Consider the following 15,895-nt stretch of genomic DNA (forward strand, 5'->3'; position numbering starts at 1 on the left):
TTAAATTTTAAACGCGCCCGCTGAGCTTGCATGCAGAAGCGAACGCATACGTGAAAACGGTGTTCAAACCACACATATGTGCGTTAGAGCTAGAAGCAATAATTCTAGCCATAGACCTCCTCTGCAACTCAAAGCTGGTAACCTGTAAAAATTATTAAACGTCACCATTCCACAAGCGGGCGCAACTTTGAAGCGTGACATGTTGGGTATCAATTTACTCGGCGTAACATCATCTTTCACAATATAAAAAAAATTGGGCTAACTTTACTGTTGTCTTATTTTTTAATTTGAAGTGAATTTTTTCCCAAGACCACTGCGCAAATACGGTGTGACATAAAGTATTGCAACAACCCCCATTTTATTCTCTAGGGTGTTAAAATATATATATATATATATATATATATATATATATATATATATATATATATAAAATGTTTGGGGGTTCTAAGTAATTTTCTAGCAAGAAAAAATGATTTTAACAATGAGTTTGAAAAATAGGCCCGTACCTTCAGTGGTTAACTATATGTGTATATATACTGTTATTATTTATACTCTTTTCTTTTTACATTACAGATAGTATTTAATTAAAAAATGGAACACTGGAGATCACTTTTATGGTTCTTGCTCTTCGGATTTACAGTTCATGTAACAAACACACAGAAAACAGGTATGCATTTGTGTTTCATTTACCAGACAATGTATATATTGCTTTATATCCTGATCTGTTCCTCTAGTCAAGTAGTCATGTTTAAGCTGTACACAGGTTGCCCATCTGTCATATTCCATGCCATTAGATATACTGTACCTCAATTTACTGTTGTGTTGTGAATTTGAGTTGTCACCAGAACAGCAAAAGGGGAGTCTTCTAGTGAGAAGTAGAAGAAAATCTCCCCTTTGAGGTGTGGGAGAAGTGAAAACTCTACAGTTTTTAACAATTCCCCTTCTTTATTCAAATTAAAGGAAAACATGTTGGCTTTGGGTATATTTAAGTCTGCATACACTATGTATATGTTCTGTATGTTAGAATAATTTGTTTATTCTATTATGCCATTTAAACCCTCAATTTCCCTGGGATGCTAAACTGTGTTATTGCCGTAGGCATTTTTTCAGCATATCTAGCTGTACATAATCTACATTCCTCATTGTTAACATACAAAGGAAAACCATTATCAACATCACATTTTAAAAATCAATCTATTTTTAGAACTTAATCTTATTTTTAGACTAAGTGCTGTAATCACTGGGTGCTTCTCTATGTAATGCTTGCATATTATTGATGATGGGAGGGGCTTGCAGGGTGCTGTACATAACTTCCCGTAAAGATCACAGTGCCCTGCCTCAGTACTCCTTTCAAGAGCCTTCATCCTTTATTCAAGCAGTGGGCTAGCCCCTGGGAAGAGTTAGGCAAATATCAAAATGCCTTAATGGGTGGATGTCAGTCCAGAGTTATGACAGTTTCTAGGTAAATGGCATTTTTATGCTGACCATCCTGGGTGACACCCACAGGTGTTGCTTAGACTAACTGTATAAAATAATTGACAGCCAAGAAAAAAGTTTTCAGTGCCAGTCAATTCACCAATCGTTTAAAATTTGCCCATCCCAAGATTAGAGGTGAATCCCTTTTAAATCTAAGGGGGGAATCTTCATGTTAATTCTGGCAATGGGCAAACTTCTATCAGCAAGGCAAAGGAAACTGGACACTTGGGGGAGAAGTAAAAAAAAGTTTTGAAAAAATACTGTACAGCAGGGAGAGGGTCTTTTAATGTATTTTAAGTAACGTGCTTTGAGGATGTCTTAAAACTATGCACGATGTTAGGGGACAGTAAGATTTTTACGAACACATTCAGTGACAGTATACACTGGCAGTGCATATTTGTCTGTGGAATTGATTTTCTTCTTTTGCAATTAAGCTGGCTTACATACAGCAGCAACCTCCTTTTTTTACAGATAGATTTAGCAGCGACACATGTTTTTTCCATCAAATGGTGAAAAGCCAACTTTAGCTGGCAGACAGAAATTGCCCAGTAGTTGGCTGAGGCTGTGATTGTTCTCAGTAGATCAACTTCTGTACAACCACCTTGCCCATACATGGTTTGAAATTTGTCCAGTCCCTGTCTGTTTTGATCCATATATGGCCAGCCTAACTTACCCTAATCTCTTCCTTTGCAATTTTTCTTATGGTTTCCCAATAACAGCTTTCAATTCACTGACACATTGGCTACTCTGTGCCAGTGGCAGCCCATCCATACGGAGCGCAGGGGCGCCGCTCCCCCTGATCCATGTGTCCAGCCTCTAATATACATGCAGGGCACCGGACACATGCATTTCAATGGGGTTTTTTGTTTTTTGAAGCACATGATTAGAGCCTGAGGCTTTAATTAGCTTCAAAAAAGGGTGGGGTCGGGACGCAGAGCACTGTGCCCTGAGCCCACCCAGTTGTGTGACAATAGCGAATTCATTTTCGCTATTGTCTTCCTAATTCTCCTCCCAGTCAATCAGGAAGTGGGTCTTAGGACTCCCAGCCAATCCGGTCTCAGGTCCCACTTCCTGTTCGATGGGAGAAGAAGCAACAGCCCCGGAGAAAGGAGTAGATGGAGCAAGGAGCAGCAGCCCTACTCTGAATCCTTGTCATCTGCCTTCTAAGGTAAGGAGGCCTCTAATTGCCACCTTCCCATCTGTCTCTTGCGGGGGTGGGGGTGGGGTGTATGGTGGTGTTAGTTTGCCACCCCTTCAAAATATTGAGCACCAGCCACCACTGCTCTGTGCCTTGCCTTTTATTGCTTATGTAACCCCTCCCCCCCCATTCCATTGTCCCTTTCAAACCTGCTGGCCATAGTTCAAAGGCCATGTAAGTGCACTATGGTTTAAGGAAAAGTTCTGCTGGGCAAATCTGCACATGAATTTACTTGGACTACTAATTTTGAACCTGCGGGACTCGCCTCAAACACTTAGTAGCCGCAAATCTGAATCTCATTCCTAGCCAAAAGCCGAGGACCAAATCAATAGTGTTGAGCTCCATGACTCAGTTTTTGTGGTCCATTTAAATTAAATGTGGAACTAGGATAGAACTTCCTGTGGCATCTCTGAAAGGCAAACAAAGGCTAAACAGCTGTGTACATACAATTCAGCTGTGTTCCTGATAACTGTACAATTCCTCTGAATGCACAAGTTTGTTCATTTACTGTAATATCTGTTTTTTTATTTATTTTTGCTGTGTTTTCATTGCATGCAAAATATACATGATGCACTCTTAAAAAAAACCTTGAACATGTTTTTTTTTCAGTTTTTTCCATTGCTCTTTAATGCCAGAAAAGAGTATAAAAAGGCAATTAATACCATCCTTTACTGGCTAATTAAAGAACTGCAAAACCCTGGGGATATTGTCTAATCTTATTTTGCTGTAATTATTTACAGCAAACCAAGTACTGATTTATTATTGTTGCTTTGACTTCTTACTTTCAAACCTTTGAGGATAAGTTATAGTTTAATGAATGTGTCTGCTTCCAGAAATGTCTTTTAACATCTGAGATATTTTAAGAATTTAATCATCTTTGGAAGTTTAACTGAAATGTTCACAATGTATCTATTTTGCATTCTCGTTTGAGGGACACAGGGTTCAGGACTGAAGAACCTACCTTAACCTATGACCACATTCAATAGAAAATATTTTTGGATTATTGTACTCATTGTAAAATCCTTTTCTTGGAGTTCATTGAAGGACACAGGATTCTGAGAAAATTGGGTTATACTGCCAACTACATGAGGATTTGGAAACCGGGATACAAAAACAGTGACCAGTCTGGTTTAATCCCTCCTAGCATGCTTCAGTTTTTTTTGCTAGTGTCCTAGGAAGATGGACAACTTTTTTAACTCACCGTAAAATCCTTTTATTGGAGTTCATTGGAGGACACAGGATTCAGAAACAATTGGGTATACTGCCACCTACATGAGGATTTGGAAACTGGGAAACACAAAACATTGACCAGTCTGGTTTAACCACTCCTAGAAAGCTTCAGTTTTTTGCTAGTGTCCTAGGAAGATGGACAACTTTTCTCTACTGATTCTCTAAATTACTGGGTTTTACAAGATAATTTTTTTCTTTAATCAAGACCTCATCTACAAACTGTTTGAGGTGGTCTTTTTATGCTGTTATCCGATTGAGTCTGTACATTCCACCCATCTCCGTCGGGTGTGGCCCCCTTTTTGTTTTGATCCGGGAAGATTTCACCACAGTTCTTTTTTATTTATTTGTTTTCTGTGTTACCCACCCCTCAGTTGGATGGCTTTTGGATGTCCAAATTGTCCCTGAATCCTGTGCCCCTCAATGGAAAATAAAGAAAACTGGATTTTTATACTCTCCATAAAATCCTTTTCTCTGAGCTCATTGAAGAACAGAGAACTCTGTGTTTATGATTTTGCTCTTGGTACTGTTTTGTTACAAAACTGGGGCATGCTGGGAGAAAGAGGGGTTACACAAGGCTGGTCACCATTTTTATATTTATCATTGTCCATATCCTCCTGTAGGGGCAGTATAAACATGCTGCAGTAAATTTTGGGTGTGGCCACATTTCGGTAACAGTGGAAGGGTTTAAAGTGGTAATAGTAAGTAACACACAAAGCACAAACTCATCAAAATGTGAAGTGTGCTCAGCAAAAGGGGGTGAATGGTAACCATATTTTTAGGTGTAGAGAATTGTTACAAAACTATCATTTTTTTTTGTCATCTGTGTCTCACTTTGGGAAATTTCCCCTCATTTTCTTTTGTATACATGCAACATGAAGTGAGAGTGAATTTCTACATAATGATTTATAGCTGGATTCCAGGACTTCAGCCACATTGTAACATGTGTTGGCTTATTCTGAGTAAAGTCCAATGAGGTGCCTGTCTTTTATTTACAGCAGACAGTTGTGTGGATCTCCAGGTAGTGAATCTGTTGCATACTACTGGAGATCCAATGCTGGACTTTCTGGTCTCAACCCCTGTAGCTGCAGAGTCACACGTAGCTGCTGTGCCCCCTTCTGCCCAATCACAGAGTGCTTTGTGTTATATAAACACTGTGAATGAGCAACAAATGGAAGGGGTGGGCAGCATTGCTGTGTGGGGAAGGCTGCATCTCACCTTCCAGAGCCCCATGTATATGTACTACGAGCTATCATAAAACCGTAAATGTCAGAAATAAAATCTATAAGTCCAGAAGGTGCCACGCACCTCATTGGACTCACCTCTAGAGTGCCTGCACATATTAAAAAGTGGCTGAATTCCTGTAGTTCAGCTTTAAAGTTTTGCATTTATGCAGATATTCTGTCCCAGACAAATGACAGAGAAAGTGAATCTCCCTAGAGGGGACAAAGACAGCATTAAAACCTGAGAGAGATTCCAACCCTCTGTTTCTATCAATAAACAAACAAAAAAAAAGAGCTTTAACCACTTGCCGACCGCCTAACGCAGATATATTGCGGCCGAATGGCACGGGCATTCAAAATCACGTACCTGGTGCGTGATCTGCCTCCCGCGGGCGCCCGAGGCAGTCGGCTTCATTAGGGGAGTGATCCAGGCTGAGGGGGAGACCACTCATTCGGGGCCACCCCCTCGCAATCGCTCCCAACGAATGAGATTCTTCCTCTGCTGCTGTATAGTAAACAGCGGCAGAGGAAGTGATATCATCGCTCCTGGGCCTGGTATTTTCCGTTCCGGCGCTGAGGAGAGAAGACATCGATGTAAGTGCACAAACACTACACACACAGTAAAACACACCAGGCATGCTTTACACCCCCCATCACCTCCTGATCACCCCCTGATCACCCCCTAATCACCCCCCCCCCCGTCACAGTGACACCAAGCAGTTGTTTTTTTTTCTGATTACTGTATTGGTGTCAGTTTGTGACAGTTAGAAGTGGTAGGGCAGTTAGGGTTAGCCCCCTTTAGGTCTAGGGTAGCCCTCTAACCCCCCCCAATAAAGTTTTAACCCCGTGATCCCCCCCCTGTCGCCAGTTTCACTAAGCGATCGTTTTTCTGATCGCTGTATTAGTGTCACTGGTGACGCTAGTTAGGGAGGTAAATATATAGGTTCGCCGTCAGCTTTTTATAGTGACAGGGACCCCCATATACTACCTAATAAAGATTTTAACCCCCTGATTGCTCCCTAGTTAACCCTTTCACCAGTGATCACCGTATAACTGTTACGGGTGACGCTGGTTAGTTAGTTTATTTTTTATAGTGTCAGGGCACCTGCCGTTTATTACCTAATAAAGGTTTAGCCCCCTGATCGCCCGGCAGTGATATAACTTAGGTTTTAGGGTCAGATAGGGTCTGCGTCGCCCCAGGTAGCGTCAGGTTAGAGCCAGTACCGCTAACACCCACGCACGCACCATACACCTCCCTTAGTGGTAAAGTATCTGAACAGATCAATATCTGATCCGATCAGATCTATACTAGCGTCCCCAGCAGTTTAGGGTTCCCAAAAACGCAGTGTTAGCTGGATCAGCCCAGATATCTGCCAGCACCCGCGTTTTGCCCCTCCGCCCGGCCCGGCCCAGCCCACCCAAGTGCGGTATCGATCGATCACTGTCACTTACAAAACACTAAACACATAACTGCAGCGTTCGCAGAGTCAGGCCTGATACCTGCGATCACTAACAGTTTTTTTGGTAGCGTTTTGGTGAACTGGCAAGCACCAGCCCCAGGCAGTGTTAGGTTAGTGCCAGTAGCGCTAACACCCACGCATGCACCTTACACCTCCCTTAGTGGTATAGTATCTGAACGGATCAATATCTGATCCGATCAGATCTATACTAGCGTCCCCAGCAGTTTAGGGTTCCCAAAAAGGCAGTGTTAGCGAGATCGGCCCAGCCCACCCAAGTGCAGTATCGATCGATCACTGTCACTTACAAAACACTAAACGCATAACTGCAGCGTTCGCAGAGTCAGGCCTGATCCCTGCGATCGTTAACAGTTTTTTTGGTAGCGTTTTGGTGAACTGGCAAGCACCAGTGGCCTAGTACACCCCGGTCGTAGTCAAACCAGCACTGCAGTAACACTTGGTGACGTGGCGAGTCCCATAGTGCAGTTCAAGCTGGTGAGGTGGCAAGCACAAGTAGTGTCCCGCTGCCACCAAGAAGAAGACAAACACAGGCTGGTCGTGCCCATAATGCCCTTCCTGCTGCATTCGCCAATCCTAATTGGGAACCCACCACTTCTGCAGCATCCGTACTTCCCCCATTCACATCCCCAACCAAATGCAGTTGGCTGCATGGGAGGCATTTTCTTTATGTCCTCCCGAGTACCCCTACCCAACGAACCCCCCCAAAAAAGATGTCGTGTCTGCAGCAAGCGCGGATATAGGCATGACACCCGTTATTATTGTCCCTCCTGTCCTAACAATCCTGGTCTATGCATTGGTGAATGTTTTGAACGCTACCATACACTAGTTGAGTATTAGCGTAGGGTACAGCATTGCACAGACTAGACACACTTTCACAGGGTCTCCCAAGATGCCATCGCATTTTGAGAGACCTGAACCTGGAACCGGTTAAAGTTATAAAAGTTACAGTTACAAAAAAAAGTGTAAAAAAAAAAAACACAGAAAAATATATAAAATAAAAAAAACAAAAATAGTTGTCATTTTATTGTTCTCTCTCTCTCTATTCTCTCTCTATTGTTCTGCTCTTTTTTACTGTATTCTATTCTGCAATGTTTTATTGTTATGTTTTATCATGTTTGCTTTTCAGGTATGCAATTTTTTATACTTTACTGTTTACTGTGTTTTATTGTTAACCATTTTTTTGTTTTCAGGTACGCCATTCAGCTGCAGCGCGGATTTATTTATCTTGACAGCAACAGCGTTTGCTCCCACGATATATAAAGCCGTGACTCCAGCGGAGGTGATATATGCAGAAGCATGGGGGCAGCAGGGGCGGAGGAGCGACTTACTCCTAACTGGATGCCCCCATGCTTCGGCATATATAAATGGTGCATGTATGCCCATCATTAGAAGTGGGTGGATGAAGGGAGGTATTCTAATGGTGGGCATACCCACCGATCAATCTCTTTTTTTTGTTCAGCTCACAGGCTGCATGAAAAAAAAAGATTACAATATATGCCCAACAAGGATCAGCAACGTACTGGTATGTTGCTGGACTTTGAGTGGTTATACCAGAATGATGCCGGCAGATTTAGGTATCATCTTGGTATCATTCTTTTCTGCCAGCGGTCAGCTTTCATGTAAAAGTAATTCTAGTGACTAATTAGCCTCTAGACTGTTTTTACAAGCAGTGGGAGGGAATGTCCCCCCTCCCACCGTCTTCCATGTTTTTCTCTAGCTCTCCTGTCTCAACAGGGAACCTGAGAATGCAGCCGGTGATTCCGCCAGCTGACCATAGAGCTGATCAGAGACCAGAATGGCTCCAATCATCTCTATGGCCTAAGAAACTGGAAGCTACGAGCATTTCATGACTTAGATTTCGCCAGATGTAAACAGCGCCATTGGGAAATTGGGAAAGCATTTTATCACACTGATCTTGGTGTGGTCAGATGCTTTGAGGGCAGAGGAGAGATCTAGGGACTACTAGACCCCATTTTTTCAAAAAAGAGTACCTGTCACTACCTATTGCTATCATAGGGGATATTTACATTTCCTGACATAACAATAAAAATGATTTAAAAAAAAAAAATGAAAGGAACAGTTTAAAAATAAGATAAAAAAGCAAAAAAAAATAAAGAAAAAAAAAAACACCCCTGTCCCCCCCTGCTCTCGCGCAAAGGCGAACACAAGCGTTGGTCTGGCGTCAAATGTAAACAGCAATTGCACCATGCATGTGAGGTATCACCGCGAAGGTCAGATCGAGGGCAGTAAATTTAGCAGTAGACCTCCTCTGTAAATCTAAAGTGGTAACCTGTAAAGGCTTTTAAAGGCTTTTAAAAATGTATGTAGTTTGTCGCCACTGCACGTTTGTGCGCAATTTTAAAGTATGTCATGTTTGGTATCCATGTACTCGGCCTAAAATCATCTTTTTTATTTCATCAAACATTTGGGCAATATAGTGTGTTTTAGTGCATTAAAATTAAAAAAAGTGTGTTTTTTCCCCAAAAAAATGCATTTGAAAAATCGATGCGCAAATACTGTGTGAAAAAAAAAAAATGACACACTCACCATTTTAATCTGTAGGGCCTTTGCTTTAAAAAAATATATAATGTTTGGGGGTTCAAAGTAATTTTGTTGCAAAAAAAAATATTTTTTCATGTAAACAAATAGTGTCAGAAAGGGCTTTGTCTTCAAATGGTTAGAAGAGTGGGTGATGTGTGACATAAGCTTCCAAATGTTGTGCATAAAATGCCAGGACAGTTCAAACCCCCCCCCAAATGACCCCATTTTGGAAAGTAGACACCCAAAGCTATTTGCTGAGAGGCATGTCGAGTCCATGGAATATTTTATATTGTGACACAAGTTGCGGGAAAAAGACAATTTTTTTTTTTTGCACAAAGTTGTCACTAAATGATATATTGCTCAAACATGCCATGGGAATATGTGAAATTACACACCAAAATACATTCTGTTGCTTCTCCTGAGTATGGGGATACCACATGTGTGAGACTTTTTGGGAGCCTAGCCGCATACGGGACCCCAAAAACCAAGCACCGCCTTCAGGGTTTCTAAGGGTGGACATTTTTGAATTCACTGCCTATCACAGTGTCAGAGGCCATGGAATGCCCAGATGGCACCCCCCCCCAAATGACCCCATTTTGGAAAGTAGACACCCCAAGCTATTTGCTGAGAGGTATGGTGAGTATTTTGCAGACCTCGCTTTTTGTCACAAAGTTTTGAAAATTGAAAAAAGAAAAAAAAATGTTTTCTTTTCTTTCTTCATTTTCAAAAACAAATGAGAGCTGCAAAATACTCACCATGCCTCTCAGCAAATAGCTTGGGGTGTCTACTTTCCAAAATGGGGTCATTTGGGGGGGGTTGTGCCATCTTGGCATTTTATGGCCTTGGAAACTGTGATAGGTATAGTGAGGAGTGAAATCAAAAATTTACGCCCTTAGAAATCCTGAAGGCAGTGCTTGTTTTTCGGGGCCCAGTACGCAGCTAGGCTCCCAAAAAGTCCCACACATGTGGTATCCCCATACTCAGGAGAAGCAGCAGAATGTATTTTGGGGTGTAATTCCACATATGCCCATGGCATGTTTGAGAAATATATCATTTAGTGACAACTTTGTGCAAAAAAAAAAAAAAGTTTGTCATATTCCCGCAACTTGTGGCAAAATATAAAATATTCCATGGACTCAACATGCCTCTCAGCAAATAGCTTTGGGTGTCTACTTTCCAAAATGGGGTCATTTGGGGGGGAGGTTGAACTGTCCTGGCATTTTATGGCTTTCAAAACGGTGATAGGTAGTGAGGAGTGAAATCAAAAATTTACGCCCTTAGAAATCCTGAAGGCGGTGCTTGGTTTTCTGGGCACCGTACGCGGCTAGGCTCCCAAAAAGTCCCACACATGTGGTATCCTCATACTCAGGAGAAGCAGCAGAATGTATTTTGGGGTGCAATTCCACATATGCCCATGGCCTGTGTGAGCAATATATCATTTAGTGACAACTTTTTGTAATTTTTTTTTTTTTTTGTCATTATTCAATCACTTGGGACAAAAAAAAATAATATTCAATGGGCTCAACATGCCTCTCAGCAATTTCCTTGGGGTGTCTACTTTCCAAAATGGGGTCATTTGGGGGGGTTTTGTACTGCCCTGCCATTTTAGCACCTCAAGAATTGAGATAGGCAGTCATAAACTAAAAGCTGTGTAAATTCCAGAAAATGTACCCTAGTTTGTAGACGCTATAACTTTTGCGCAAACCAATAAATATACGCTTATTGACATTTTTTTTACCAAAGACATGTGGCTGAATAAATTTTGGACTAAATGTACGACTAAAATTGAGTTTATTGTATTTTTTTATAACAAAAAGTAGAAAATATTGTTTTTATTCAAAATTTTCGGTCTTTTTCCGTTTATAGCGCAAAAAATTAAAATGGCAGAGGTCATCAAATACCATCAAAAGAAAGCTCTATTTGTGGGAACAAAAGGATGCAAATTTCGTTTGAGTACAGCATTGCATGACCGCGCAATTAGCAGTTAAAACGATGCAGTGCCAAATTGTAAAAAGTGCTCTGGTCAGGAAGGGGGTACATCCTTCTGGGGCTGAAGTGGTTAATTACTTTAATTACTCATGACTTACTTGGAAATCTAAAGGCACATTTACCTTTTCTCAAAATTTTCAGGCTGAATCAAATTTTGGTGTCATATTCTTCTTACTGAACATGAATATATGTGGACAGTTTAACAAGCTGGATAACACTAAACGCACCATGGGGCTAATTTTATAAAAAGATACATTTTTACATTTAAATATTTCATAGTATGTCGTCAATAATAATACTCTACATTGGAGGTTTTGCAGAGGTTTAAACATACCCTGGGGAATTCAATAAAGTTTTAAAACAATGTTCTGGCGGTATTTCCCATTAAAACTACTTGTACCTAATTCAGGCACGCATTTTGGTAACTTTATAGAAACATTGCAAAAATCCAGGTAGTTCTTACTACCTTTACTTTAGTAACCAGTCACTATGGCTGCAGCAAATTCTTGAAGAATTGCTGCCAGTTGACAGGTTAGCAGACTGGTGATAATTAAGACCAGCTCTGAACTGACATACAGAGATATGCCAGTGCCTAGACTGGGGTTTGTACAGTATGTGCATGAAAGCTGTCAAGAATGTATCAGCTTTCTGCATAGGGCTCTATCCCCAGCCTCATTTAGCTTTTGGCTAGGAGATACCCAGGCTGAAAGCTACAAGCAAACAAAGGAGACAGGAATACTGGAGATGTAATTACGCAAATATGGCAATGCCCCTATTTGGGGAATGACAAGCTCACATAGGAAGTGGACCTTCACAGCCATAGGGTTTGTTGGGTAGGCAGAACCTAATGGGGAGCTGAGAGGCTAGCTCCCCATCAGGTATGCCTGGCCATTTGATTAACAGCAGACAGTGGGCGGATTTCAAATCCACTATTGAACTATATAATGACAATGGTTTCAGGTTCCACCCACTCCACTACCAACCTCCTTGGCCATATATCTGTCTGTGTGGTGGACACAGTGGCTGGGGAGGGAGCTCACTTAGGAACAAATGTTTTGTATGGGCACTCCAGCCTTGGTGTCAGCCTCTGACAGATTCAGGTACCTGTTTCTGACCTGTACAAAAATTTGGCACATGTAAAGACATATTTCAATTGGAGGCCTAAGGGAATTTTAAAGTGTGTCTAGAAAAATTCCCCTCACTATCTTTTGTAAATGGGCCCAAATCTTTTACCTGCGAAGAGAAAGAAACCTGCATAAAACCTCCTTTGTGGGCACCTAAAGTCAATTCATCCTGAAACATTACACAAACAACCCTAACAAGCTTAATTGGAAGGACTTTGACGGTACTAGTAGGGTAAAAAATATCAAAAGGATTTATTTATACAAATTTTAAATATTAAATTGTGTACATTTAACACAAACATGAAAAAAAACAATCAATTTAATGCTCATCTTAGTGTTTATTCTCACTGACCCCACTTCAGTGGGGGATGAAAAATTTGCTGTAGTTTAGATGCAGATGCGTTTCACGGGGCATAGCCCGCTTCTTCAGGAAAATTGCAGCCGAACACTAAAATAAGAAAAGTTATAAACATCAATTTGAATCTCCATTTATCAGTAGATATAATGGATCAACTTAAGTTGCCACATACCTTAGAGTTTATCCCTTTCATGACTAAGCCTATTTTTGAAATTTGGTGTTTACAAGTTAAAATCCGTATTTTTTGCTAGAAAATTACTTAGAACCCCCAAACATTATATATAATTTTTTTAGCAGAGAATTTAGCTCGCAGCTTCGTTCCAGTCCGCCCCCAGCCGCCGAAGGCAGCCTAACGGACACCGGGCCTCCCGATCGCACGGGAGGACCGGTAACAGCGGCGGGAGGTGGCGGGAGGGGGGGGATGTCCCCTCCCGCTCCTCCGGTATAACAGCCGAGCGGCTTTTAGCCGCATCGGTTGTTATACACGGGTAGCCAATCGCCCGCTGTAAACAATGGTACCGGGATGATGCCTGCAGCTGCGGGCATCATCCCGGTATAACCCCGGAAAGCCGAGTACGCATATATGCGTACGGTCGGCGGGAAGGGGTTATACAAAGACATATAAATCTAGTCACAATTTATGGTCCTCCTACAGCCAGCCGCTGACAACCCTCCGGTAAATTGGAATAGTCGTCAAATAGTTCTTTAGGGATACCAAGCTCCCATTCACAATTGCAAATGAATGTCTGAAAGAATATCATATAGCTATATATATCCTGATACAATGGTCTTTGATGGAGGACATACTGTACTCCTTGATGCCCAGTTCCAGGCAAACATGTTTTTTTGTTATTGGATAAAGCAAGAAAGCGTTGGGTTTTTTATTATTACCCTGTGTGTTCCATGTTGAAAAGATTTCCCCTCACTTCCTGCCAGAACAGGAAGTGATTGCAAATATCTACAATATGGACAAAGACAAAAATGAAAACACATTTTAGTGGGGAAGCCAGCACTTTGATTATTTGACACATTTTTAGTAACATTTAAAAAACATGTGGGACTTACAGCATCATATGCAGGAATAACTTTTGTTATTTTTTTTTCAGTATGTTTGGAAGCAAACATTGCTGACATTGTATTCCTTGTGGATGGATCCTGGAGCATTGGAACAGAAAACTTTAAAAGCATGCAAAACTTTTTGTACACCTTGATAAATGGCTTCGATGTTGGTCAAGATAAGATCAGAATTGGCCTTATCCAATACAGTGATGAGCCTCGTACAGAATTTTATTTAAACTCTTATGATGAAAAAGATGACATATTACAGTATGTACAGAACTTGAAGTACAAAGGCGGGGGCACAAAAACTGGAGAAAGTCTTCAGTTTATGTTGGATAATCACTTCACAGAAAGTGCCGGTGGAAGAGCTCTTAATGGAGTACCTCAAATAGCCGTTGTTATAACTGATGGACAATCTCAAGATAATATAAGGGAGCCATCCAAGAAAGTAAAAGATGCAGACATCACTTTATATGCTATTGGTATAAAGGATGCTCTCTTGACAGAGCTTAATGACATAGCCAGCGATCCAGATGAGAAGCACGTTTACAATGTGGCTGACTTCACAGCCTTGCAGGGCATTTCCCAAAACATGCTTCAGGTTCTGTGCACCACGGTAGAAGAAGCCACCAGGCAGATTGGTCAGATCGCCAAAGGTAAATTATTATTCAGTCCTGCCATCTTTCTCTTCATATCAATCTTAAGTCTGCAGATTGAATTTCTAGACACAGAATGCATTTAAGTACATTATTATTCAGTCCTGTCATCTTTCTCTTTATCTCAATCTTAAGTCTGCAGATTGAATTTCTAGACACAGAATGCATTTAACTTTCATTATACTCATCTGTTTTCCCTGATTATAAACATCTGTAAGGAAATTGCAGAAACTGAACCATCCGGGGATATAAAGCATTGCTTACATTTGTGCCATATTCTTTCACTTTAGTAAAGTGAAATAGAAACTAGAAATAGGAGAGTAGAACAGAAATTAAACAAATACCTTTGGGGATCACACAAAGCATGGACATGTTTATTGGTCCATATTGTTTTTATTATACCATTATACAGGAAGTGCCTCGAGGTAATGCTGCCACAACTGAACATATGGCAGCCAGGTTGCACTGTCTGCATTAGAATATTCTAAAAAAATCTTTATGCATAATAAACATACAGATCTATGCCTCGACATAGTTATATTTCCTCCAGATCTGTGAAGTAAACCAGCTTTCTACACTGCCTGGAATAATGACCAGTTGCTGCTCTCTACCTCTCTCTTTGTACAGAGGGTTTGCTACTGTATCCATCCCCTGTAGCTTTCTGTGGGCTGCCAGTAGCATGTGGACTATTGGTCTCTGCACAAACTCTGTGCATCACAGTGATGATGTCACTGTTACTTTACTACAGTATCCAATTTTGCAGAGGCATGGGGTGCACAAAAGTGGATTTGCTTTCTTTGAGGTTAAAAAGCAGTATAAATAAATGTGCAGAGAGTTCAGCTTTAACTCTTAAATCAATTCCTAAAGTGTAACTGCACTTTTCAGTGTAACTAGCAATAATGGTCAATTGTATTTTATTAATAAATTATTCTTCTTTTTTCTTTAGGTTGTAGAGGTGCCAATCAGGCAGATATTGTTTTCCTTGTAGAGAGCTCCACACGAGTTGGGGATTCAGCTTTCCAAAAAGTGAAAGACTTCCTTTATGGATTTGTATCCAATCTAGATGTCGGCATCAACAAAGTTCGCATTGGACTTGCCCAGTACAGTGATGAGACTAATGCGATCTTTTTACTTAATGATTATTCCACAAAAAGTGAAATTCTGGAGAGAATACAAAGCTTATCCTATACAAGGGGCACTTCCTATACTGGACGGGCTCTAGAAATAGTCAATAACAGGTTCTTTATTGAATCAGCAGGCAGCAGAGCCACAGACAACATTGCTCAATTTCTTGTTGTAGTTACTAATGGCAAATCAGCTGATGAGGTGAAACAGCCAGCTAAAGAATTAAAATCCAGAGGCATATATGTTTATGTCACTGGTCATAATATTAAAGACATTGCTGAGTTACAGGAGGTGGCTAGTAGACCAAGTAGGAAGTTTATTTACCCTCAAGAGAGTTTTGATACTGCAGAAGATGTGAATACAAGACTCCTGAAGAATGTATGTTCCAACATTGCCACAAAAATTCGAGGTGAGCAATTTGTCTGCTATCTGGCAAGTGGT

General features: G+C 40.9%; 1 protein-coding gene across 2 annotated transcripts in view; it reads left to right on the plus strand.

Annotated features, from left to right (window-relative positions):
* Positions 1–15,895, plus strand: part of LOC141144549 (collagen alpha-4(VI) chain-like) — a 418,531-nt gene that overhangs the window by 112,739 nt on the left and 289,897 nt on the right. For both annotated transcript variants that reach the window (XM_073630331.1, XM_073630330.1), the window contains exons 3-5: positions 574–667; positions 13,721–14,329; positions 15,276–15,863. In XM_073630331.1, coding sequence (XP_073486432.1) covers positions 592–667; positions 13,721–14,329; positions 15,276–15,863 — 1,273 coding nt within the window. In that variant the 5' untranslated portion in view covers positions 574–591. The remainder of the gene's footprint in view (positions 1–573; positions 668–13,720; positions 14,330–15,275; positions 15,864–15,895) is intronic.

Source organism: Aquarana catesbeiana, linkage group LG05, assembly GCF_042186555.1.
Source record: "Aquarana catesbeiana isolate 2022-GZ linkage group LG05, ASM4218655v1, whole genome shotgun sequence".
In the NCBI taxonomy this organism is placed as follows: Eukaryota; Metazoa; Chordata; class Amphibia; order Anura; family Ranidae; genus Aquarana; species Aquarana catesbeiana.